Raw genomic sequence first — 25,166 nt, forward strand, 5'->3', positions numbered from 1 at the left:
AAGGCAGTTGGGGTTAGGTTCACTGTTAGGACCTCCTTTATGTTGGTATAATTGTTTTCTTAGTTCAAATCAAGGGATAATCCTGTGTTCTAGGCCATCATGATGATGTACTATTTAGCTCTTCTATGTAGCTGGAATACAGCAATTTGTTTCATTCCCAGGGCTTGGGAGAGACTCTCTTAGACTCCAATCCCTCCTGTACAGCCATGGTACGTTCTCCTCGGAACCTGCCATCCTGTCCTGTTACTTTGCACACCACAGGGATGCTCTCGTATTCCTCAAGCTTTAACCTGTACTTTTTTCTGGTGCGCCACACAATAAGCTGGGGAGGGAGAGAGCACTCAGCTGGCATCCTGATGATCCTGCCAACCTCGCCATAAATCTTCCCTTTGGAAGACATCACACAGCCCAGTGGACTAACTTCTTCCAAGAGGCATTCTATCTCATACATTTCATCTTCAGCTTCCTTTTCCAAATCACAGTCTTCTGAATCGTTGGGAAGTACGCGGCGGGGCAGGGGAGCTGTCGGTCTTCACAGGTCTGGGATCCTTGGGCGGCTCCCCTCCCTATCCTGAACGGAACCCCAGCCCCCCTGACTGCCGCGCTTACCCCTGCTTCTCTTGGGGGCGGCAGTGCGCCTCCGGTGGCCGAGAGCTAAGGGGGAGACTGAGCCCTAGCCCTCTGCAGAGGTTAGCTCCAATAAAGGGAACCCCTCAGGGCCCATAGACGATGTGAGGCTGCCAGCGTCCCCTCCGTACCCTGTCTAATACCCTTCATCCTTATGCCCACAGTGGGGCTGGGCAGAAGGTCCTAGTTTGGGAGCAGGTGAGAACCCAGCTCCCAGGGCCTCTGAAGGCAGGGAGGAGAGGAGCTGGGCAGCTCCACCACCTTGGGATGCTGGGCTTGTCTCCACCCTCCTCCTCTGTGTCTTGAGAGTTGCTGACGCTGACCTCCCTAGGGCCTTTGTGCTGATGGCTGCGGAGATCGGGTTGTGGGTGATTCTGCGTCCAGGCCCTTATATCTGCAGTGAGATTGACCTCGGGGGCTTGCCCAGGTGAGTGGGGGCTATGTGGGGCTCCAGCTGTGACTTGAACTGTCCTCTGTGCTTGTGCAAAATAGTGTTCACAAATGTAGGTTTAATTTTGCTACAAAAGTATATTTTTCATTTTGTACTGAAATTCTTTTTCAGAATAAGTGGTACCAAAGGAGGCCATTTTAAATGATGTCACTTTATTTGATAAAGTATAAGAGAAACAAATTAATATTTTTGTTTTATCTTCAAATTTCAGGCTTTAATGAATTTTGTTAGGATGCATAGTCTCCACTAAGGTCAGTAGAGTTGTTTGGGGTTGGAGTAGAAATCTGGACAGTAATCACCTGGTACCGCATTCATTCCTTGTCCTCATTATTACTGCCATTAACTTTCCACAAAAAAGACTTTCTTGTTAATAGATATAATCTTTCCTATCTTTAGGGTTTTCCAGATGGTTAGATCCACTTTCTCCCTACCCCATGCTGCCCCAAGAGGGAGGAAGACTGGTCCTGTTTGCCTTGTGGTCTCCTTTGGGAATGGCCTCTCCCCACTGCACAGCCACCAGCCCAGGCCTTGTTTTCTCTTTCGTCTCCAGCGCAACACAACCCTACCCTAGGGATCCAAGCAGCCTCTATCTCCATTTCCTTTGATCCCTAGGATCACCTCCCTGTCTCTGTGCCCTTGACAAGGCTGTGCACACAGCCAGAGTGCCCTCCCCCTGCACCTAGGGATTAGAAATCTCTGTGTCAGCGATGTCCTCAGGTTCAGCCGGAGCTGCCAGGAGGACAGAATTTAAGTGTTAGCTCAGAAGCAATGGGAGTTCCAGCACTTAGCCCTCCTCCTGGGCAGCACTGTCCATTCATATCCTGGCATATGGACACACCCTAGGGAGGCCCAAATAAGCAGAGACCCAGTGTTGATGAGAAGCTAGACCCTTCTAGGTCCGATGGAGGGTGGAGGTATCCATCTCGAGGAAGCTGCTCTTTCCTCAGGCATTTTTACCTACTTAAATTGATCATTTTCTGACCTGTTCAGGGCTTCTAATTTAGGAGAACCCTCAGAGCCTTTATAAGAAAATATAAATGTGTTCTCAGAAATTTCAAGTGAGAAGGAAAACTTTCTGACTCCAGCTCTGGAAGGAATAATATGATCTGGGGAATGCAATCACAATGGACAAGTTGTGGAAAACATTCCCCTTCTTCCTCACCCGCAACTCTCCTGAGCTGAGGTCTGAAGAGCTAAGGAGGCTGATGCTAATGTGCCCCCCTCCCCGCCAGCCAGGACAGCAGGGGGAGAAGTCGGATTAGCCTCTGATGGCCTCTGTGTCAGGACTGGTTTTCTGGGTGACACTGGAAGGTTGCATCTGGCCCCAGTGATTCCTTAACCCCTTTGGCTTCACTCATTTGTAATGAGATTTTAGAGTAAATGCTTCAACGCTGGGCCTTGCGTTCAGTGAAAAGCTTTTCTCACACTGCCTGGCAGCCAGACCTATCTATATAGCCATAAAGCTGGAAATAAAATCCCTAGCTGTGCTGGTTGTCTTTTTGTAGGGAAGCAGTGCAGAGTGCAGGGCTGGATCTGTTTGCACAATCTGCCTTCCTGGCTGAGTGGGGTGGGAATGGCCTCACTCCCCAGGACTCTGAAGCTGCTTTTCTCCCCCACCATCATCCTATCCAGAATAAACCCACAGACAGTGAAACTAATCCCCCCCCCTTTTATTCAAGCTGGTTACTCCAAGACTCTGGCATGAGGCTGAGAACAACTTACAAGGGCTTCACGGAAGCAGTGGACCTTTATTTTGATCACCTGATGTCCAGGGTGGTGCCACTCCAGGTAAAAGCAAGGAGCCTCCTCTTTGATCTTCAGCTGTCTCCTACTGGGAGTAAATCGTCCTAGGTGACCTCTCAGACTAGGGGCTCACAGTTCCTTTCAACACAGGAATGCTTTCTTTTCCACTGCCTGAGATCTGTAATTGGAGGGGTTTGTAATAGTTGTTTTCTAAAAGATATATTTCAGTGTTGTCTTAGGTGGCAAAGTGCTGAAGGGATAGACAGGCACAAGGACTGACATTCATCCTCCCAGTGTCAGAGCTGCCACATGTGATGTCTTGGTAACTGAAAAACCCACCAACTGGTGTCCCAGTACCAGTACCAGTGGCGTACTTACTGGCTCAGTCCTACATGGAGAGGAGCGTAAATGGATGAGCCCTTACCTGTAAGACAGCAGGACTTTTTGTGGTTATAAAATTACAGTTGATGACTTTTCAAGGTACATCTTTTGGCTACCTACCAGAAAAGTGCTGTGTGGTACACATTTTATTCAAAACATAGGTGATAAAAAATCAGTTTTGGGGAGAAAGTATCTTATCCTTGCATGTAATATTTGGAGGCAATAAAAAGGCAGGAATGGGAATAATTAATCCAATAGTATATAAAAATTAGAAGAATCATGCTGAGAAATTAGTATATTTATTAAAAAAATTAATACATCTACAAAAATTGCTGTTGAGTTGGGGCACCTGGGTGGCTCAGTGGGTTAAATGGCTGCCTTCGGCTCAGGGCATGATCCCAGGGTCCTACATCGGGCTCCTTGCTAAGCAGGGAGCCTGCTTCATCTACCTACTGCTCCCCTTGCTGTGCTCTCTCTCGCTCTCTGACAAATAAATAAAATCTTTAAAAAACCATGCTTTTGAGTCAATCGTTTGGAATGTTCAGAGCACACATAGACCAAAGGAATTCCTTGACCATTTATAGGGTAGGCAAATAAAACACAAGGTGCTCAGTTAAATTTGAATTTCAGCTAAACAAGGAGTATACTTTTTTTTTTAATTTTTTTTTTTATTATTATTTTTTTTAAATCTTTTTTTTTTTTTGAGATTTTTGTTTATTTGACAGACAGAGATCACAAGTAGACAGAGAGGCAGGCAGAGAGAGAGAGAGAAAGAGAGAGGGAAGCAGGCTCCCTGCTGAGCAGAGAGCCCGATGCGGGACTCGATCCCAGGACCCTGAGATCATGACCTGAGCCAAAGGCAGCGGCTTAACCCACTGAGCCATCCAGGCGCCCAGGAGTATACTTTTTAATATAAATATGTCCTTAATGTTGCATGGGATGTACCTACATTATAATATTCATAATTTACATAAAAATGTATTCATTGTAAATCAAGTTTAGCTGACTATCTTGTACTTTTTAACTTCTTAATTAAACCTAGAAACCCTAATCATGAAAGAAGTAAGAAGCCAGGAAATTATTAGCCTAGATTTTTGCAAGGAAGATGGGATTACTGAGATGATTCAGCAGGTTGTAGTAGATTGGGTGCTGGAGGTAGAGGCAGGGGTTGTAGGGAAGGTCATCCAGGAATATGGCTCAGAAGCATTCTTAAATACGGAAGTAGTATACCAGAAATTTAAAAAAAAAAATTCTGGCTATAACATAATTATTTTATTTTTTGTTGTGGCAAAATATACATAACAGAAAATTTACTACTCTTACCATTTTAAAGTGTAGAGTTCACATACATTTACATCGTTGTGCAAACAGTATTACCATCCATTTCCTGAACTTTTCCATCTTCTGAAATTGAAACTTTCCATTAAACATTAACGTCCCACCTCCCCTCTCCATAACCTCTGGCAACCACCATTCTACTTTCTGTTGCTATGAAGCTGACCACTCTAGGTACTTCTTATAAGTAAAATCATACAGTGTTTGTCCTGTTATGACTAGCTTCTTTTACTTAGCATGTCTTCAAGGTTCATTCTTGTTGTAGCACATGTAGCAGGTGTCAGAATTTCCTTCCTTTTTAAGACAGAATCATAATTTTTTTGTATGGCTGTATCACATTTTATCCATTCATGAATGAATGGACACCTAGGTTGCTTCTGCCTATTGTGAATAATGTTGCTATGCTAGTTAGTCTTACTAAAGTTTTATCAATTGTGTTAATCTTTCCAAAGAACTCTTGGTTTTGTTGTTGTTGTTTTTTTTTAAATTACCTGTTATTGTCACTATTCTAATCTTTATTATTTCCTTCCGTCTGCTACCTTTGAGTTTAGTTTGTTTCTTTTTTCTAGTTCCCTAAAGTGAAAAGTTAGATGTTGACCTAAGACCTTTCTTCCTTTTTAATGTGTTTACTGGTATAAATTTCCCTCTTAGCACCACTTTTGCTGCATCTTGTAAGGTTATGTTGAATTTTTATTTTCATTTGTCTCAAGATGTTTCCTAATTTCCTTGAATCATTGGTTGTTTTTAAGAGTGTGTTGTTTTATTCCCACATATTTCTGGGAATTTGAGGTGTGAATTTTTCATTGTTCTTTTTGCTGTTTTTTCTAGTTTCATTCTGTTCTGATTGGAAAAGATACATTATATGACTTCAGTCTTTTAAAATGATTAAAACTTGTGTTGTGGCCTAACATATGATCTGCCTTGGAGAATGTTCCATTTGTATATATTTGAGAAAAATGTGTATTTTGGATGGACTGTTCTCTATGTATTTGTTAGGTTCATTTGATCTATAGCATTGTTTGAGTCGAAATCTAGGTCTTTTCATTAGGGAATTTAATCCATTTACATTTAAAGGAATTATTGCTAAGGAAGAATTTACTTTGGTCATTTTTAATTTGTTTTCTCTATGTTTTATAGCTTTGCTCTCCCGTATTTCCTCCATTACTAATTTCCTTTGTATTTAGTTGATTTTTTAGAATTAGAAGTTTTAATTCCCTTTTCATTTCTTTTGTGTATGTTCTATAGTATTTTCATTGTGGTTACCATGGAGATTACAGATACTGTCCTAAAGTTATTACATTCTATTTTTATATCGGTGCCAACTAAACTTCAGTTACACACAAAAACTACTCCTTTACACCTCTACCTCCCTGTATGGTATTTGTCTTTCTCTGACTGACTTATTTTGTTCAGCATACCCTCTAGTTATATCCACATTGTTGCAAATGGCAAAGTTTCATTCTTTTTGACATTCACCTCTGTTGGAGAACTTTGTATTTTCCTGTGGCTTCAAGTCACTGTCTAGCATCTTTTCATTCAACTTGAGGGAGTCTGTGGAACATTTCTCATAAGTCGATTCTAGTGTTATCAAACTCCCCCAACTTTTGAGAACGTCTTAATTTCTCCCTCATTTTTTGAAGGACAGTTATGCTGGATGTAGAATTCTTGGTTGATAGGTTTTTTTTTTTTTTTTTCCCTTTCCCTTCAGCCCTTTGATTGTATTATCCTTCTGTCACTGCCCTGCAAGATTTCTGGTGAGATATTCACTGATAGTCTTATTGGGGATCATTCATACATGCTTTTCTCTTGCTCCTGTCAAGAATCTCTTTTTGTCTTTGGCTCTGACAGTTTGATTGTAATGTGTCTTGGTTTGGTCTTTTTGTTAATGCTACCTGGAGTTAACTGAAGATTCTCGGATTTGTATATCTATGTCTCCTTAAATTTGAGAGGTTTCCAGACATTAATTCTTCAAATAATCTCTCTGCCCTGTTTCTTTCTTCTTTTTGGGATTTCTGCAATGTGTATATTTATCTGCTTACTGATGTTGTGTATGTCCCTCAGGGTCTGTTCACTTTTCCTCATTCTGTCACTTTTTGCTCTACAGATGAAATAATTTAAAATGACTTGTCTTCAAGTTTTCCTATTCTTCCTGTTTGAATCCATTGTTGAACTTCTATGGTGAATTTTTCTATTCAGATACTGTATTTTCCAGCTCTAGAAATTTTATTTTTTTAATACATTCTCTTTATTGATATTTTCACCTTGCTGATATAGCTTCTTCCTGATGACTTTGTCTAGGTTTTCTTTAGCTCTTTGAAAAAAAAATATGTGTATATGTGTGTGTGTGTGTGTGTGTGTGTGTGTGTGTGTGTGTGTGTTTTAAAATCTTTGTCTAGTAAGTCCAGTGTGTGTTCTTTAAAGACAGTTTCTAGAGATATACTTTATCCTTTTGAATGAGCTATGTTATGCTGTTTCTTTGCCTGTGTTTGTTGTTGTTGTTGTTGTTGTTGAAAATTGGCGGGATCCTAAGCATTAAGATCACAGTGGGGTGATGGCTTTAGATCTTCTCAGATGTTTTCTGGGCATGTGTCTAGTCTTGCCTGTGTGTGTGCCATCTTTTTTTCCTCCTAATTTTCCTTGGCTGCTTTTACATGTCTTAATTTCCCAAAGAGTCTCACCTCAGTTTTTCTTTTCTTTTTTTTGTGGCCTTAGGTGTTCTATCATATTCCTCTATCTATAACCCCTTGCACCTGGCATACATGGGCCTTTACACCCCCCTGAAATTTTCACATGTTGTGATCTTCATTGCCTTGTATAGCTTCCAACCTGAGGTCCAAGCTATGCCATTTCCTGTATGAGCTCCAAGTCAGATGAGACAGAAACTAGTCTAATGGGAAGCCTATAGACAGTCCAGAATATTGCAAACAAATTTCATTTTTCTCCTTCTGTCTTCAGGGAGGGAACTAGGGATTGGGTTGCTTTTTTCTGACTATGCCATGCTATGCTGGCGAGGAGGTGGGGCAAGGGTGAAGAAAAACACCAGGAGATTTCTTATGCTTTTAAACATGCATTTTTCTTGATTTGCTTAAACATTTAACTGGTTTCCAGAGCTCTTAAAAAGTTATTTTAGTTGGCCTGTAATTGTTTATTTGATGTTCCCATAAGGGAATGAGGACCTGGAACTCCCTACCTACTCTGTGTCCTACTGACATCAGTCTCAATTATATTACCAAATCTTTTGAGACTTTTGTTTTCAAATGCAATATTTTGCTGGTAATTGGTGATAAGTGTGGTGAAATTAGTACAGTTTCCACTACAAACTCAGCTTTTGTTTATTTCTCTTTTCGCAGTATAAGCATGGAGGCCCCATCATTGCTGTGCAGGTGGAGAATGAATATGGTTCCTATAACAAAGACCCTGCCTATATGCCTTACATCAAGAAAGTAAGAGTCATTTTGGTTTATTTCTTCATATTCCTTCCTCTGAAATGTAATATGGGCTATGATGTGATGTTGGTCTAATTCTTTTCTCATATTAATACTACATTTCCTAGCACCATTTATTAATTTCCTAGCACCTTTCACCTAGCATATTTCACATATGGTGAATCCTTTCACCGTACTTTTATTTCAGTGGTGTCATCACTTTTATCACCATTTATCAATTGAGTCTAATTGTGGGTTGTAGCACATATATGGTATCGCAGTGGCTGAAAATAAAGGGATGGGTTTCATTGAGTGTGATGACAAGTGAAGTCTCTCTGCAGAGGCTGCTCTCATTCTAGCATCTAATGCAAGGGTTCCCAGCTTCATGTGAACATTAAACATCACTTTAAACATTTGAACATCACTTTAAAAATCCCTGTGCCCAGGCCATGTACTGTATCAATTAAATAAGAATCTCTGGGTTCTTATTCCAATGTGTGGGTTATTTTGAGAACCACTGATTTAATGTGTGGCAGATCAGGGTAGGGCAGGGTTAGATGACACTTAAAACAACAGGGATATACTCTGCTCTGGGTTCTATCCATTTGTAGCTAAGGCCTTGAGCAAATGCCTTAATTTTTCTAAACCTCCATTTTCTCTTCTTTGAAGTGGGACTAATGAGAGAATTTGCCTCTCTGAATTGTGCATGTGTGTGAGATCACTTGGCTCAGGACTATTCTAGCCGTATAGTAACTAGTCAGTAAATAAGACTTTGATAGATTATTGGCAGTGGTTTTATAGTACTTAGAAGGGCGGGCCATGGTGTGGGCTGAGGAAATGGTAAGTGGCCTTAGGGAATCCACCTAATTAAAGCTGCTTTAGCTTTGGCCCTTGATGTCAGCATCTCTTCTGCTGTCATAGGCAGATTCATTTTCCATTTGGAAATTACTTCAGTCCCTGCACACAGGCTCAAGTGCTCCAGATTATAGGCTCTCATGTAGTCTTGCCCCTTTCTTATCACCTGCAGAAAGCCTGTCTCTAGGGAGCAAGCCTGTCTCCAGGAAGAGGCATTCCCAAAGCTGGGAAGGGGAGCTCCAGAATTAGCTTCCATTCTGATAGTTAAGCCCAACTGCAGCCTGTTTAGATCACACTTCCAGCTTCCTCTTTGCCTTTGAATTAACTAGAGAGATCTCAGCCAGGCCTCAGGATAGGAGGGCTTCTCCCACTGTAACTCCTTTCCTTGGACTGTCTCTCAAATGCTGGGGTTTCTCCAGAAGGTGTTTACTGAGTCCTGAGCTGTAGAGAAGGAGAGCTCTGCTGATGGGTGGAGAGGAGAGTGCAATCCTTCAGGGGCTTCTCCAGTTCAACTTCCTTGGTGTCTGGGGAAGGTATCCACATGTGAGACAGGTGGACAAAGAGAAGCTGCAGCTTCTGTCATCCTCCGTCATCCTGAGCTCTTGGGAGGATCCCCTCCTAGAGCTGCCATGCAGCTTTTCCTGGATATTGCAGATATACAGACACCATCAGCATAGGATGACCTTGGGTCAAACAGCTGACCTTTTTGAGCCTTAGCTTCATCATGTGCTCAGTGGAGTCAAGAATGCCTTTCTCTAAGGCTGCTCTGGGAATGAAGTGAGATTACAGACACAAGACCCCTAACTCTGTTTGACAGTTCGCTGGTGCTCAGGAAATAGTAATTACCCCTTATGGTATGCAGTCAATAAATTAATGCCTGTGAAAAGTCAAGTGTAAATAGTACAGCTGTAAAAGAAGGTTACACCCTCCCAACCAACACGAGGCTGTATGTGTAAAGTAGGAACTGAGGCAAAGCCTGTTATATATCGGCAAATGACTGGGTTGGGAGTTGTGAGATGCTGAGTCCAGATTTTAATAAAAATCTCACCCTGCTTAACGAATTGAACTTCTGCAGCTTCTGTTGTTTCTGTCTGTACAGTTATTGCGAAGAGTGAATAGGACAGTCTATGTAAAGTATTTAGCAGAAGGCCTGCCATGATTGTAAGTGGTTCATAAATGTAGCAGTTACTCTGAGTAGTAAAATGGTTACTGCCTTTCAGCGCAGTGTGTGCTCCTTCTACTTCTTCATTTGATTGACAACTTTCGAGGAGATCTTCCTGTTCTCCTGGGCACATGCAGCATGTCTTGGGCATGTGACTGTGTTGAACAGAGCCCACCCTGGCCCGGTGTGGGGGAGGGATGGGCTGCTTCTTTCTGATGTGGGGTGGCTGGAGGGTCAGGAGGTCCTGACCTGCTCATGGACCCCCTGCAAGCTGGCCTCTGTGTAGGCCTGTCTAGGAACAGCACATTAGTCAGAACTGGCCCCTCACCAGATCTGTGGCAGCCAAGGGATGCCAGAGTCTGACAGCCTTGACCCTGCCTCAGCTGGACTTCAGCTGATAGGAGCTTTGTTGAACATGTTGAACATAAACAGGATAGGTTTCTGTCTACTTTCTGTGGTGAAGTAAATAATTTATTTTGAAACTTTCCTTCTTTCTTTTCTAACTGTCCCTTCCCAACTCTGAGGAACGACATGTTGACTTGTTTTCTTTTCCCCCACAGGCCTTGGAGGACCGAGGTATTGTGGAGTTGCTCTTGACTTCCGACAACAAGGATGGCCTGCAAAAGGGAGTCATGGATGGAGGTGCCTGCCTGGAAGCTGTGCGGTGGGAGGGTGGGAAGCAGTACCCTGGCCTCACTCTGTATTCTTCCCCAAATGGCCTGGGCCACCAGTGGAGTTTCACTGATGTCTGAGCTTCTCCCATTTGCATGGCATCGGGCTCGAAGCTCTGGGCCTCAGAGGGTTGGAGGATCTGTGGCAGACGGATCTCTGGTCTCCCACTTCTGCTGAGCACTCTCTCAGAACACTAATAGTGCTCTGCAAACTCCAAGATGGGAATGGTAAGTTGGTCATTCTAAAGGAAGGTCTTTTTGAAAGTCTGCAGAGAAGGCAGAGCAGATGAATCAGGATGGGGTGTCCTGTTAGGGTGGCTTAGTCAAACCCTGCCAAAATCATGGAGATGGCTGACCACTGTCCAGGGGGTATGTAGCCCCTATGGTTTTGGCAGCTGGCTGGGCAATAAGTATACAGTAGTACAGGGTATCTGTTCCCCTTACTCTTGAGTCTCTTCCTGTTACTGTAGAGGCACTGACCCAGCTTCACCCTTGTGCACTAAGCCCCTTGTCCCTGAGCTACTCAAGGACATTGCTCCAGCAACTCCTGCTTTTGCCCTAGGTCATCAGATTTTCTCTCTCTATTGGGTCATTCCCATCAGCATATAAACATGTTGTTATTTCTCTCTTCTAAAACAACTCTTGACTCATTTCCCTATCCAGAGGCTGCTGTGTTTCTCTGCTCTCCTTTCAAGAGATCTCTCCATGCCCATGCTCATTGGCTGCCCCAGTCTGTTTCCTTTCCACCTCTCTTAAACCGTGGGGGTCACGTAACCACCCTTGCCATTTCACTGCCGCTGTTCTTTTCAGGGTTGCCAGGGACTTCCATGTTTCAAATTTAAATACTTGTCCTTGTCGCCTCTGACCTCTCTGGTTTTGTCAGCAACCATCAGTCTCTTTCCCTTGAAGTGTTTTCCTTCCTTGGTGTCTGAGACCCAATTTCTTGGTTTTTCTCTGACCTCACAGGCTGTTCCCACCTGATATCTCCCACCGGTCACTTCTCTGTCCCTGAGTTCTGATATTTAAATTTTTTACCTCTCACTCGTTGGAATGAATGTTCCTCCTTTCCTTACTTTCACCACCCTGGTGATATGATCTAGGTGTCTTTAATCTGACATGTGTACTGTTGAGTGTAAGATGCATGTCACCATGAGTGACCTTCCTGAACTCCTGCCTCACGTGTACATCTGCCTATTGCATACAGCACCCCAGAAAGTCTGCTGGTATCGTGGAACCTGCCGGGAACTGAACTGTCTCCCTCCCAGGGCCTGCCCCACTTTCAGTCTTTTTCTCAGTAAATTGGAATTCCATTTCCCCCAGTTGCCCAGGCCCTAAACTTTGTAGGCACTCTCAAGCCTCTGCTTGTGTATGCGTGACACACAGCTAATCCTTTTTATCTTTAGTTTTATCTTCAAATTTATCCAGATCCAAGTAATTTTTACCACTTCTGCTATAACCATCATTTTCATGTGCATTGTTGCAACAGCACTGAACTGATCTTTCTTCACTGTTGACACCTGCATAACTTTTTCTCAACATGACAGCATTTGCAAATGTCATTTGGATCCCCTTAGGCCTCTCCTTAACTGAAGGTTTACCTTGCCTTCCTCAGACTGAAGCACAAGTTATGAGAAAGTCCTCAAAGGCCCTCCTTTGGCCTTTGACCTCTGTGACCTGTCTAGGTGTCTCCTGGTCCCCTTCCTATCTGTTTCTGGAACATACTGGACACCCCCAACCTTCCTGCAGAGCTATTTATGGCTGTTCCCTATCCTCCCACTTTTCTGCCTGGTCACCTCGTAGTGAGGCTTCCCCTGAGCACCCATTTGAAATACAGCTGCTTCTGGAGCTCACCCAGCCCCTCGGCCCTGCTTTCTTTTTGCCTTCTAATATTCTAGATAGTTTCTTTGTTTTATTTACCTGTTTACGGCCGTAAGTTCCGCCAGGGCCTGGATTCCCTCTTGTTTGGCTGTGCCCCTGTGCCTGGACATGATTCATGTTCGTAAGGACGGTGGTGGTGGAAGGGCCTCCTATCAGCTGCCTGAAGCTTCCTGAGGGCTCCCACCAGCTTACTCCATGGCCCAACGCCGCCGCGCTTCCGGTTCCTTCGGCGTCGCCCTCCCCTCTACTAGACTGAACAGATAGGGCCTTTCATTTCTGCAGCCCTAGGCCAGCGCCGGCCTGCCGGGGGCACTCAGGGTGTGACTTGGATGAACCCGCAAGAGAAGTCAGTCCCTTTCCCCAAACCCACTGGGTTTCTCAAGGACCAGCAGCGATTCCCGCCACTTCCACGCGATGGCACTGTCCCCTTCTGGCCGCTTCGAAAGCCTCCGCCGGCCCAGTCCTTTAGGGGGGCCTGGGAGGGGCTGCGGCCAGAGCCGGCAGGCAAGACTCTTCTGGAGGCTGCTGCACAGGTTTAGCGCGTCAGCATGGTCCTGAGCAAGGCCTCCGGGGCACGGAGGGAGTCAGCAAGGCCGGCCGCAGGACTCCAGGCCCTCCTCCAAGGCCCGCCCTCGCCGTGCCCTACTCCCCGCTCCCGCCCCCCACCCGCTTCCCCACTTCCCCACCCCTCTCGCCCCCCACGCCTCCCCGTCCCCCACCTCTCCGCCTCCGCACCCCTCCCTTCCCGCCCCCCACCCGTCTCCGTCTCCTCGCCCCCATCCATCTCCTCGCCCCCTACGGGTCTCCTCGCCTCCGCGCCTCCCCACTTCTGTCCTCTCGGTGCCGCCTCCCTCCACCCCTCCACGCCGCGCCTCCGCCCCTGCCTTGTCTGTCTCCCTGCCTCCGCCTCTCGGTGCCGCCTCCCTCCCCGACGCCCCGCCCCGCTTGCCCCTTCATCTCCTTACCCTCCTCTACCCCCGCGTCGGCGCCCCCCCATTGCCCTTCCCTCCCGGTGCCCTGCACCCCAGCCCTGACCTCCTGAGCTCTGCCTGCTGTCCGCAGAACTTTACTCAATTACTTAAAAACGTAATTAAAGTAAAGTGTAAAGATACCAGAAATGCTGCTGCCGCCGCCGCCGCCGCCTCCTCCTCCCTCTCCCCCTCCCCCTCCTCCTACTCCCCCTCCACCCCCCGCCGCGACCCTGGCTTGTGCCTTCTGGCTATTCTGACCCGGTACTGCGGTGCGGGCGGTGCGGTATGGGCGGTGCGAGTGGTGTTCGGGGCAGTATTTGTGAAGTGACTCGCTTTTGGTGGGGTTAGTTTTCACTTTCGGTGTTATTTATCCTGACACATGTTAACACAGCTGACACATGTTACATTAATTTTAGGTGTTCCCTACACCTTCTCTTTAAAACAAACCCTTTAAGGTGCCTGGGTGGTTCAGTGGATTAAGCCGCTGCCTTCAGCTCAGGTCATGATCTCTGGGTCCTGGGATCAAGTCCCACAACGGGCTCTCTGCTCAGCAGGAAGCCTGCTTCTCTCTCTCCTCTGCCTACTTGTGATCTCTCTCTAATAAATAAATCTTTTAAAAAAATAAAATAAACCCTTTACCAAAGATTTCCCAAACTCCTGTCACACGTGTTCCAAATACCTGTATATATCGGATTCTGTGTCAAGTCCGGTGGGTCTGAGACCCCACCACCCCCTGACCTGATGGAAGTCCACTACCTGGCTTCACCCGAGGGAGGCTGAGCTCTGGGTCTCCTGCCCCATCCCTTCTCTGCACTATGCCCAGATTTTCTAGCACCCGTAGTCACTGCTGAAGTACAAGGACATTCTGGTTCCTGATCCTTTTATATGTTGTTGTTGTTGTTGTTGGTGGTGGTGGTGGTGGTGGTGGTGGTGGTGGTATGTGTGTGTTTCCTTCCCATTCTAGAAAATAACAGGATTTTCTCTTTATCCTCGGTATCCTGGTATTTCACAATGATGTTCTTTGGTATGGGATTTTTTTTTTTTTTTCTTCTGTGGAACTTTTGTGCGTTATTTAATTGACACAGTTCTGGTACTTGTCAGTGGGATATTCAGTTAGTGCATTATTTTGGTATGCTTTCCTTTCTTTTTTCTATCTTTTGATCACTCCTGTTATTTGTAGATTGGACTGTCATATCTATTCTCTAAGTTGCTTATCTTTTTGATGTATCTCTGCCCTTTATTTCCACTTTTTGGGCGACTTCCTCAAGTTCTTTCATGTAATCCTTCTCTTATTTCCTGGGTCTTGTTTTCTTGAATATATTTATTTTCTCATGGCATACTTTTTAAATGGACACTATCTTTCTTACTTTGCTTAGAGGATATTTTAACTTATATATATATGTATTTTATATATATATATATATATATATATTTATTTATTTACTAGTTCTGCTCAGTCTTCCATGTGAGGGGATTTTCTCAATTGTTTGGCTCTTGACTGAGCAGTTTATTTATTTATTTATTTTTTAAAGGATTTTATTTATTTATTTCACAGACAGAGATCACAAGTAGGCAGAGAGGCAGGCAGAGAGAGAGAGAGAGGGAAGCAGGCTTCCTGCGGAGCAGAGAGCCCGATGCGGGGCTCGATCCCAGGACCCTGAGATCATGACCCGAGCCGAAGGCAGCAGCCCAAACCACTGAGCCACCCAGGCACCCCTTGACTGAGCAGTTTAAAGAGGAGGCACTAAATGGCCAGTTGGAAGCTGAGTGCCAGAAGGGGCTGGGGAAGGTGTGCTTCCCAGTGGGGTGATTGGGCTGGGGTGTGCTCTTTCCAGGAGGGAAGGCCAAATGTTGGGGGTTGGAGATACTGTCTTTAGCTCTATTAAGTGTTTGCAGAGACAAATCCTTTGGTCTGTTGCTATAGATATTCTGGGAGCCAGCAGAAGATATGGACAGGAATACTTTGGCTGATATGGCCCTTACTGATCTGTAGCACATCCCTTATTTCACACTTTGCTGTGCCAATCCCAACCTGGAGACACCTGGGCTCAGCTTTCCCAGAGAATGTGGTCCCCTGGGGTAGGGCTCCAGTGGGGAAGAGGTTTGAGGAGTGTGTGAAGCAGGGGAGGGAAGTGTGCTCCTGGCTGCACAGTGCCTGGGATGTGAGACAAGGACTGCAGCTGGCGGTGGGGAGCTGGTTGAAGCTTCTTCCACTCTCCTGGGCCATTCGCTGACCCACTGCTCTTTGCAGCCTCCTGAGATTTTCTTGAAACTTCCTCTCTGCTTTGTCTCCTCTCTAGATATTGTTCTTTATGGCCTTCCACCTTTGGATTCCTTTATTTTTATATTAGTGAGGATTCAGGAAGACTAGGAATAGATGCCAAGTCGTTAGCCATGCTAATCCTGTTCACTTCTGAGATTTCTGCTTGCTTATTTTCAGACAGGCCTCCTGTCTTTGAGGTTCCTCCTTTAGGTGAGGAGGGGTCTGGATATAGGGTCTTATCCAGTGGCTTGCTGGAGGATGGTGCTATCGCGGGACAATGGGTCAGTGTCCGATGGGCCTGGGTTGCAGCCCTACTCTGTTGCTTACCAGTTGTGTGATTTTGAGGCAAGTTATTTAACCTCCTGGAGCCTCAGGTATTGTTTGTTTTTAATCACTGGTATTCAGTAGCTTATGTCCAATAGGAGAGTATCAGGGTAGCCAGCTTGGCAGGCTTGCTCAGTCTCTTTCATGCATTCCCAGACCTGCTGGAGCTCAGGCCAAACCCAGTTCATGTGAGGCCTGCTGTCCAAGCAGACAACAGGCAGGCAAGGAGCCTCAGAAGCCAAGTTCTGCAGCTGGGGTAGGCCAAACGTAGCATATCCTTCTTGGGCATATCTTTCACTGATGCCATTTAAAATATAACTTTAAACTAAAAAGTGGACACATTGTGGGATGGAATAGAAAATTAGCCCTCATTTAAGAAATAAAAGGGGAGTATTCATTTAGGTCATGATGCACTAGATGCTTGAGGTGCAAAACAAAGATCAGACTCTAGGCTCCTATGAAAGAATAATTACCAGAAATGTACCCTCTGCCTGTAAAAATTACATTAGTCAAGAACAGATGCCTAGTGAATGATTGCCCTGTAAGCTCTGTGCTGAGTGGTGGAGTTTCTGAGAGAAACAAGATGAATCTCTTGACATCTGAGGAACTAAACTCTAATTGGAGGTGGGAAACAATGCCAAGGTTAATTTATTTTGCCGGTAAATTGGGAAAGGTCTGGATTAGTTCAGAAAGTCTCCTTGCCTTTAAGACCTGCTTTGTTTCTCTTTCTCCTTCCCATTCACAGTGCTGGCCACCATCAACTTGCAGTCACACCATGAGCTGCAGTTATTAACCAACTTTCTCTTAAGTGTGCAGGTAAGTCTGGCCCAGGGGCAGCTGTTTGCTCTGCTTGTCGTGTGTTTAGAAAGTCCTAGAGCTAAGTGGAGCCTCTGTCAGCACTGTACAGTGCTGTGAGGTACCTGCAACTATACCCAGGGCTCTGGGAGAGAAGGACTCTTAGCTCACTCAGACTTTCACCTCTCAGCCAACCTTCTGCACTGTGACGCTCAATCTTTGTGGCCCCTGTGTTGCCATGCCCTCAGGTAGGGAAGCGCTGTAGGAGTGTAAGTGTTCAAGGTGGTGGTGTATAGACTGATGCATGGATGTGGTTTCTTGCCTCTTGAGAAAGGGGCCCTTTTGGGAGGCCTAGGCTTGGTGTGTTCACAGAGGCTCTGGACTAGAATTCTATGGACTCCATTAACCCCAGATATGCTCATTTGGGGATTGAGGAGAGAAGCTTTCCTGACCTATATTGTGTGTGTCTGACCTTAACCCGTAAGACCCCCCTGGGCCTAGAAAGATCATTGTCATCAGCAAGATGGGAGACCTGGGCCTTTCCAGGTCACAGGAGAGAGGAGTTTCTGAGTATAAGGTTCACATCCTTCAGGTTGATGGGAATTTACAGTTAAATCCTATTCTGATTGATTTCTGTTCTCTTGAGTTCACATGTCTCCCCTTAGGAGGCCAATGGGATCTGGCCATGGTAGTGGCAGCCCATTCACAGAGCTGGGGCCCCATTTCTCACCGTGTCTTACTGAAGGGTGTGAATGCCCCAGACTGTCACCACCTATTATGTGTAGGCATTGATTCCCCGGGCCTACTGTGGAGCTGTTGGAACATGAGTATCCCCCATAAATGCAGAGATGCTGGGGCTGTTCTCCATTCTACCTGTTCATTTCTTGGAGCAGAAGTAGGCCCAAAGGCACATCCATATGAAATCACCAGGGGAGTGTGAAGCTGTGGAGCATGAGGGCCACCTGTGTGTGTGATGTGGCTACTACCTGAGTTTAGGAGGATAAGTGGAATGTGCAAGGACGGTGAACAGGAAGAGAAGAGACAGGTTGGGACCTGATGCCAGGCAGACTTTGTTAGGCCAGTGAAGGGAGAGACAGTTTCTCCCAGAGGGCCCAGGTCTAGCCACTTTGTCCTTTCTTTCCTTCCTCCAGTGTTGACTGAGTGCCAGCTCTGTGTGTGGAATGTGGCTAGGCCCTGTTACCTTGTGGTGACTAAGATGGCAGGTCTTTGCCCTTATGGGGTTTGTGACCTACCTGGGGAGATAAACAAAAAGAAACAATTGCCCAGCAACTAATTAGGATCGTACTTGAGTGCTGTCTAAGGACACTGTGAGCAGTCTCTGCCCACTGGATAGAAATTGTCACCTCTCTGTGCTTCTCTTTCCTCTTCTGTGAAGTGGAGATGATGATAGTACCTACTCACGGGGTTGTTTGAGGATCAAATGAAGTAATATTTGGAAAGCACCCAGGAAAGCAAGGTTTCATGTTGTTTCCTTTATGGTCATCCTTAGATAGGGGCCCCACACCTATGTACCCAGGCCGGGTCATCCTGCTGACAGACAGGCTCCATTAAACGGCCTTTCTGTCCGCAGTTCAGTGATGTCTGTTTTCGTCAAGGAAGGGGACTTCGATCAGAGTCTGCTTTGGATGATCAAACAGGACAGGCGCAGCTCTGCTAAACTTCAGGATGTCCAACAGCACCCCACTGCGCCCTCCTGTGCATGTCCGGTGATGGAGATAATTAACATGAGTGTTTCTTGAGTACTTTCCAAGTGCTAGGCACCATGTGCTAAAGGGGTTATGTGCATTATTTCATGTAATTCTCCCAGGAACCAGGTCAGCTGGTTGTGTAGTTAAGGAGACAAATTTGATAACAAAAAAGCACCCAGTAAGTGGCACATGAGGAGGCAGAGCACAGTCTGACTGAGGCAGAACTTCAGCTCTTAACCACAACATGCAAGGCAGTGACCTGGGCCACTGGTGGGCACCCCAGTACTTGATCCTGGCACCATCAAGTCAGGGAGCCCCCTCCTAGCTATGGAGACTATTGACATGTGGCACAGAGAATCTATTTCTCCCTTAGGGACTTAAACATTGTACAGTGTATCCCCTTCTTGGGAGGTAGACAGCCACCAACCTTGCTAAAAAAATTATTGTGACTACTTTGGCTTTTCCTCTGGCATGGTTGGTATCTCCTACTCAGCAGATAATAAATCTACCCCATGAGTCTGAACCAGATTTTGTTGCTCTGTATGTGTTGCCTTCTAAATGTCAGGCCATCACTAACGGAGAAAGTACTTGATGAATGAGGACAGCTCTCTGGTGCGGAACCTGAAACACCAGCATGTTAGTCCTTATATCTCCCCCCTGATGCTCCGGTGCTCCTGCAAACACAGCACAGTAACAGTACAGTAGAGCATGGTTCTGGAAATTGTTTCTGCATCCTTGGGGCAACCCCACACCAAAGGCAGTATTCTGAAGTAATATTAAGGACTTAATTGTTATCAAACATCCTAGCCAAGGTACGAAGCCAGATACTGAGGCTGCAGGGCCTGTACTTTGATTTACTGTGCTAAATAACTCCCTGATTATCCTGTCCAGTTTTGTAAACTTATGTTTAAGCTAGACCTCAGAGAGGGGCCCACTCTACAGCCCTCTGACTCTTCCAGCTAAAGGGAAACAGCAGCTGCGGGATCTGCATCTCTGGGGTGCCTATCAGAAATGGAATTATCCTGTTAGAACATTCTCTTTCCCCGAGAGAGGATAGGCAAAGTGTGGCTTGACCCAGAAAGCCATGTAGGAAAAGTCTCCCAGAGTACATGCTGCATTCTGATGCAGGCTTACATCCCTGTGTTCTCTTGCCAGCTCCGTATGTAACATTAAAATCACATTAAGGCCTCAGGGTCTCCTGTACCAGCTTGGGTAGTTCATTCCACTTTCTACCTGCAGTGTGGAGGCCACATGTGGAAGATAAGCTGGTGCAGTTGCCTTTGGTCCTCACCTGTGCACTGCTTTTGATGGCTCTTACAGCAAGGAGTGTGTGGTCAGGGAAGATTTGGGAGGGTAGAAGGGCTGGGATTTCCCTGAAGGAAGAACTCCCCATTTGCCTCTTTTGGCCAGCTAACTTCTCATTTTGTGGTGCTCAGAGGGTTCAGCCCAAGATGGTGATGGAGTACTGGACAGGGTGGTTTGACTCGTGGGGAGGCCCACACAACATCCTGGATTCTTCCGGTGAGTGCTTTGCGGTACCTAAATCCAGCATGTGTATTGACCTATGAAATAAAAATCAGTTCCAAATAACCTGCTAATTGATGTAAATGAGCTGTAGGGTACAAGGCTCCTGGATTATCTGCATGTCATAATCAGCTGTTGATATTCCAGAGTCATGTGTCCTGACATTTATCGTGAATGGTAGGACCCTTAATACTGCTTTATCATGTTTTTATAATTAGATAAGCAGTGCATGCCTATTGCAAACACCCAGCAAATACAGAAAAATAGGAAGAATAAATAAAAAGCCCAGAGCCCAGAGAAAACACATACAGTTGACTTTTGAACAATGTGGCAGGTAGCAGTGCTGACCCCCTGCACACTTGAAGTCTGGGTATAACTTTGACTCCTCCCAAACTTAACAACTAATAGCTTATTATTGACCAGAAACCTACTGATAGCATGTAATTGATTAACACATATTCTGTATGTTATCTGTGTCATATACTTATTATTATGATAAAGCCAGCTAGAGAAAAGACAGGGTTATGAAGAAGATCATAAGAAAGAAAAAATACAGCACTGTACTGTAAGAAATCATGCATAAGTGGAGCCGTGCAGCTCAAACCCATGTCGTCTGAGGGTCAGCTGTATACTGTGCAGGCAGTTCTGTGTGTCTGTCTGCAGCCCTATATGCACACACAGAGATATGGATACTTGCAGTCCTATCTGCTCTTTGTTACTTGCTTGTGCCCTGATGGACACAAATGAACAGCCTTCTATGAGAGATTCCATCACCGTTTTAAAGAACAGAAAGAACCCTATAGTATTGGTGATTAAACCACAATTTATTTAGCTATTTTCTTATTGATGAACATTTAGGTTGTTTCCAGTGGTTTTTGTTAATTAAATGCCATTGCAGCGACCATGCTTGAACATCCAGTTTTGCATATTAGTGCCCTAGGATAACCAATAGAATTCCCTAACCAGTGGAATGCTGCATTAATTCAATTTTGATATATATGTACTAATCTGCTCTTTTGGAAGATTATAGCAATTCTTACTATTATTAAATGAGAATACGTATTTCCCACAGATTTATCGACACTGGTTATTAAAATAATTTTTAATATTTGTCAATCTGATTGCTTGTGTGTGTGTGTGTGTGTATGTTAATACTGTATATTTCTCTTTTGATGTTATCTTTCACATCTTTGGTTAATTCTATAATAGAGGCGGGATTGGGGAGGTGGTCAGAAATTACAGCTGCAATTAGGAGTCCAGTCTTTTGCACCTTACCAAGTGTGAGTAATTGTTGAGAAGTGTGGAGGTAGAAGGCTGCTATTGTTCAGACCATAGTCATTGGAGACTTGGCCATGGTGGAACAAACAACTAGAAGGCTTCAGCTCGGGGGCTTTGGTGCTTGCTGGCCCTTTTCTCTTCATACCCTTCATCTTCTGTGATTGCAGCTCTAGTGGAAGCTGAAGGGCAGAGCTAGGGAGTTGAATTTGATGGGGTTGGGGGGAGATCAGGAAAGCTGAGACGTCAACAGGACTTGTGGCTCGTCCTAAACTTTGACTCACTCTGCACATGCCCTTTCTCCCCTCCTCCTGCAGAAGTTCTAAAAACAGTGTCTGCCATCCTCGATGCTGGCTCCTCCATCAACCTCTACATGTTCCATGGAGGTACCAACTTTGGCTTCATAAATGGAGCCATGCACTTTCATGAATATAAATCTGATGTCACCAGCTACGGCAAGTATTCCCCAACACTGGCCCTTCATGGAACACCCCACATTTGCATGTTTGGAGCTTTTTATGCAGAGTCCTTTAGGGGCCATGTCTGGTACCTTTAATGCATTTGGTTCTACAGTGCCTGAGGAAGGGATGGTTTTGCTCAGATTATCAGTTTTAAACTTCTAGAGCAGTAGGAGGTACTGAAGCCCACTGACATGCCTATAAGCCTTTGGAAGTCACTGGAGGAAGTGAGAGGTACAGCCAGGGTGAGGGAAGGTCCTTTGATGAAGGCAGCCTCTTCTCCCTACTCAGGCCCTTGAAATGTGTGACCTCTGAACCCTTTAGGTTGACAGTCCCCTGAAGTCAGGCAAGATGCAGGAAATTGTGGGTCATGCCATGGCCATGGCACTGTTGGTGATATTTCATAGTGTTTAGTACTTATTGTATTTGGACTGATGGCTCACTCCAAAAGTGTTGCTGCCAGATTTCTGGGGTGAGGACCCTGCTGCCATACCCAGCTTCTCCTTTCTCTTTTTGCTGCTGTGGACACTGCTCTGTGACACAGGTGACCAGTGACAGCATTCTGGTGTCTTGCAGACTATGATGCAGTGCTGACAGAGGCTGGAGATTACACAGCCAAGTACTTCAAGCTCCGAGGTTTCTTTGGCTCCCTCTCAGGTACCTGAAGACAGAAGACTCAAGCACCAACTTGGGCCCTTTTTGCTCTGCGACTCCCTAAAGAGTTACTTCTTCACTACCCTACCTCAACCCCAGTTGACTTGTATGCAAGAATGTCCCTAGACAAGGACAGGCAAATTTGAGAGACTGTCTTCTTTATCATGGTCTGTGTGTCACCACCTTCACCTTCCAATGGGTGTTAAGACTCCTGAGGATATGAGGAAGTCAAGTTCGTGGCACACCCCCTCCCCATGTTGCTTTCCTAAGTCTAATGCCAAGCAGTCTAAGAATGTTTCCCTCTTGGCTCTAGGATAAAGGAGCACATTGGACTGCAGAAAGGAGCCAGGGCCTGGGGAGGTTGGAGGTGGCAGTGATTTTGGGTCCTCTTGGGATGAACCTATTGTCTGTGTTGCAGGTGTCCCTCTTCCTCCCCAACCTGACCTTCTTCCCAAGACTGCATATGAGCCCTTGAGACCATATTTATACCTGTCGCTGTGGGACGCCCTGAAGTACATGGAGGAGGTGAGTGCCGTGGGGCAGGGAAGCTGGGACTGTCGCTAGGTGGGCTAGTGGGACTGTGGAGAGAGAAAACGAGTACTTAATAGCTTTAAGGTCCACTTTGACTTTAGAGCTCAGAGGAAAGAGAATAAACTTGTGTTAGAGTATGGAATGGAAAGGAACAAAAAGAACTTGAAGAAAAACGGGGTAATACAGTAGGTAGTAGTCTCTCTCCAGCCTTGGTGGACAGGGAGGAGGGTAAAGAGGCATGTGAATGGGCTGTACCTCTCCAGGCTGTATCCCTGGAGCTGACCCAATGGAGTGTAGTGATGCAGAAATGAAGGCAGGTTGAAAGGCTACAGGTCTGGTATATTTCCAGGCTTCATTCTATTGTTATCACACATCTGCCATCCCTTTGACCCTGGACAGCCATAGGGCTAATGAGATGAGAAGTCAAAAATCAGAACTGGATTGGCTCTCCATGTTTGTATAGTGAGAGGTCAAACTAGAAGAAAAGGTTAGAGGTCTTCTTCCCCGAAACCCCTAGTCCCAGATGGGGATCTGTCTGCTACCCTGCACTCCCCCAGAAGTCTCAAGGTGAGGTTGCTGCCTCTTTTCTCCTCTGCCTAGCCTTATCTCCCCATACTCTCCTCTATGCAGCCAGTCAATTCTGAAAAACCAGTCAATATGGAAAACCTGCCAGTAAATAATGGAAATGGACAGTCCTTTGGGTACACTCTGTATGAGACCACCATTGCTTCATCGGGCATCCTTAGTGGTCTTGTGCGTGACCGCGGACAGGTAGGGGTGATTTCTCTCTCTCTTTTTTTTTAAATTTGAAATTCAAATTAATTAATATACACTGCATTATTAGTTTCAGAGGTAAAATTTAGTGATTCATCAGTTGCATGTAACACCCAGTGCTCATATATTCACGTGCCCTCCTTAATGTCTACCACGCAGTTACCCTATCCTTCCGCCCACCTTCCCTCCATCAACCCTCTGTATGTTTCCCATAGTTCAGAGTGTCTTATGGCTTGTCTCCTTCTCTGTTTTCATTTTACTTTATTTTTCTTTCCTTTCCCTTATGTTCATCTGTTTTGTTTCTTAATTCCACATGAAGGAAATCATATGGTATTTGTCTTTCTCTGACTGACTTATGTTGCTTAGCATAGTACACTCTAGCTCCATCCACATCGATGCAAATGGCAAGATTTCATTCTTTTTGATGGTTGAGTCATATATATATATATATATATATACATACACATACCACATCTTCTTTATCCACTCATCTGTCAATGGACAACTGGGCTCTTTCCATAGTTTGGCTATTTTGGACATTGCTGCTATAAACATTGGAGTGCATGTGCCTCTTCAAATCATTATGTTTATATCGTTTGGATAAATACTTAGTAGTACAATTGCTGGGTCATAGGGTAGCTCTATTTTTAACTTGTTGAGGATCCTCCATACTGTTTTCCAGAGAGGCTGCAGTTTACATCCCCCCGTTCTCCGCATCCTCACCAACATCTGCTGTTTCCTGACTTGTTAATTTTAGCCATTCTGGCCACTGTAAGGTGGTGTCTCATTGTGGTTATATGTATTTCTCTGATGTTGAACATTTTTTCATGTGTCTGTTGGCCATTTGTGTGTCTTCTTTGGAGAAATGTCTGTTCATATCTTCTGCCCATTTCTTGACCAGATTTTTTTGTTTATTTGGGTGTTGAATTTTTTTAAATTTTTATTTATTTTTTAAATTGCTTTTCAGTGTTCCATAATTTATTGCTTATGCACCACACCCAGTGCTCCATGCAATACGTGCCCTCCATAATACTGACTACCAGGCTCACCCAACCTCCCATCCCCCGCCCCTCCACAACCCTCAGAGTTTTGTGCAGAGTCCACAGTCTCTCATGGTTCATCTCTCATGGTTCATCTCCAGTTTCCCCCAACTCCCTTCTCCTCTCCATCTCTTGGGTGTTGAATTTGATAACTTCTTTATAGATTTTGGATACTAGCCCTTTATCTGATAAGACATTTGCAAATATCTTCTCCCATTCCATAGTTACCTTTAGTTTGTTGACTGTTTGCTGTGCAAAAGCTTTTTATCTTGATGAAGTCTCAATAGTTCATTTTTGCTTTTGTTTCTCTTGCTTTTGGA

At 45.1% G+C, this 25,166-nt stretch overlaps 1 protein-coding gene and 1 long non-coding RNA gene across 3 annotated transcripts in view; one reads left to right on the top strand and one right to left on the bottom strand.

The window, feature by feature from the left end:
- Positions 1–25,166, top strand: part of LOC116598881 (beta-galactosidase-1-like protein 2) — a 48,606-nt gene that overhangs the window by 16,081 nt on the left and 7,359 nt on the right. For both annotated transcript variants that reach the window (XM_032358281.1, XM_032358282.1), the window contains exons 4-13: positions 959–1,054; positions 2,758–2,866; positions 7,888–7,980; positions 10,540–10,621; positions 16,832–16,902; positions 20,027–20,111; positions 21,707–21,844; positions 22,424–22,504; positions 22,920–23,026; positions 23,663–23,803. In XM_032358281.1, the coding sequence (XP_032214172.1) occupies positions 959–1,054; positions 2,758–2,866; positions 7,888–7,980; positions 10,540–10,621; positions 16,832–16,902; positions 20,027–20,111; positions 21,707–21,844; positions 22,424–22,504; positions 22,920–23,026; positions 23,663–23,803 (1,003 nt within the window). The remainder of the gene's footprint in view (positions 1–958; positions 1,055–2,757; positions 2,867–7,887; positions 7,981–10,539; positions 10,622–16,831; positions 16,903–20,026; positions 20,112–21,706; positions 21,845–22,423; positions 22,505–22,919; positions 23,027–23,662; positions 23,804–25,166) is intronic.
- LOC116598884 lies at positions 7,161–13,181 on the bottom strand. Its single transcript, XR_004289183.1, has 2 exons — positions 12,568–13,181; positions 7,161–10,916 (listed from the first exon to the last, which is right to left on the bottom strand). It is a non-coding gene; the product is annotated as an uncharacterized LOC116598884 (long non-coding RNA).

This window comes from Mustela erminea, chromosome 9 (assembly GCF_009829155.1).
Source record: "Mustela erminea isolate mMusErm1 chromosome 9, mMusErm1.Pri, whole genome shotgun sequence".
NCBI lineage: Eukaryota > Metazoa > Chordata > Mammalia > Carnivora > Mustelidae > Mustela > Mustela erminea.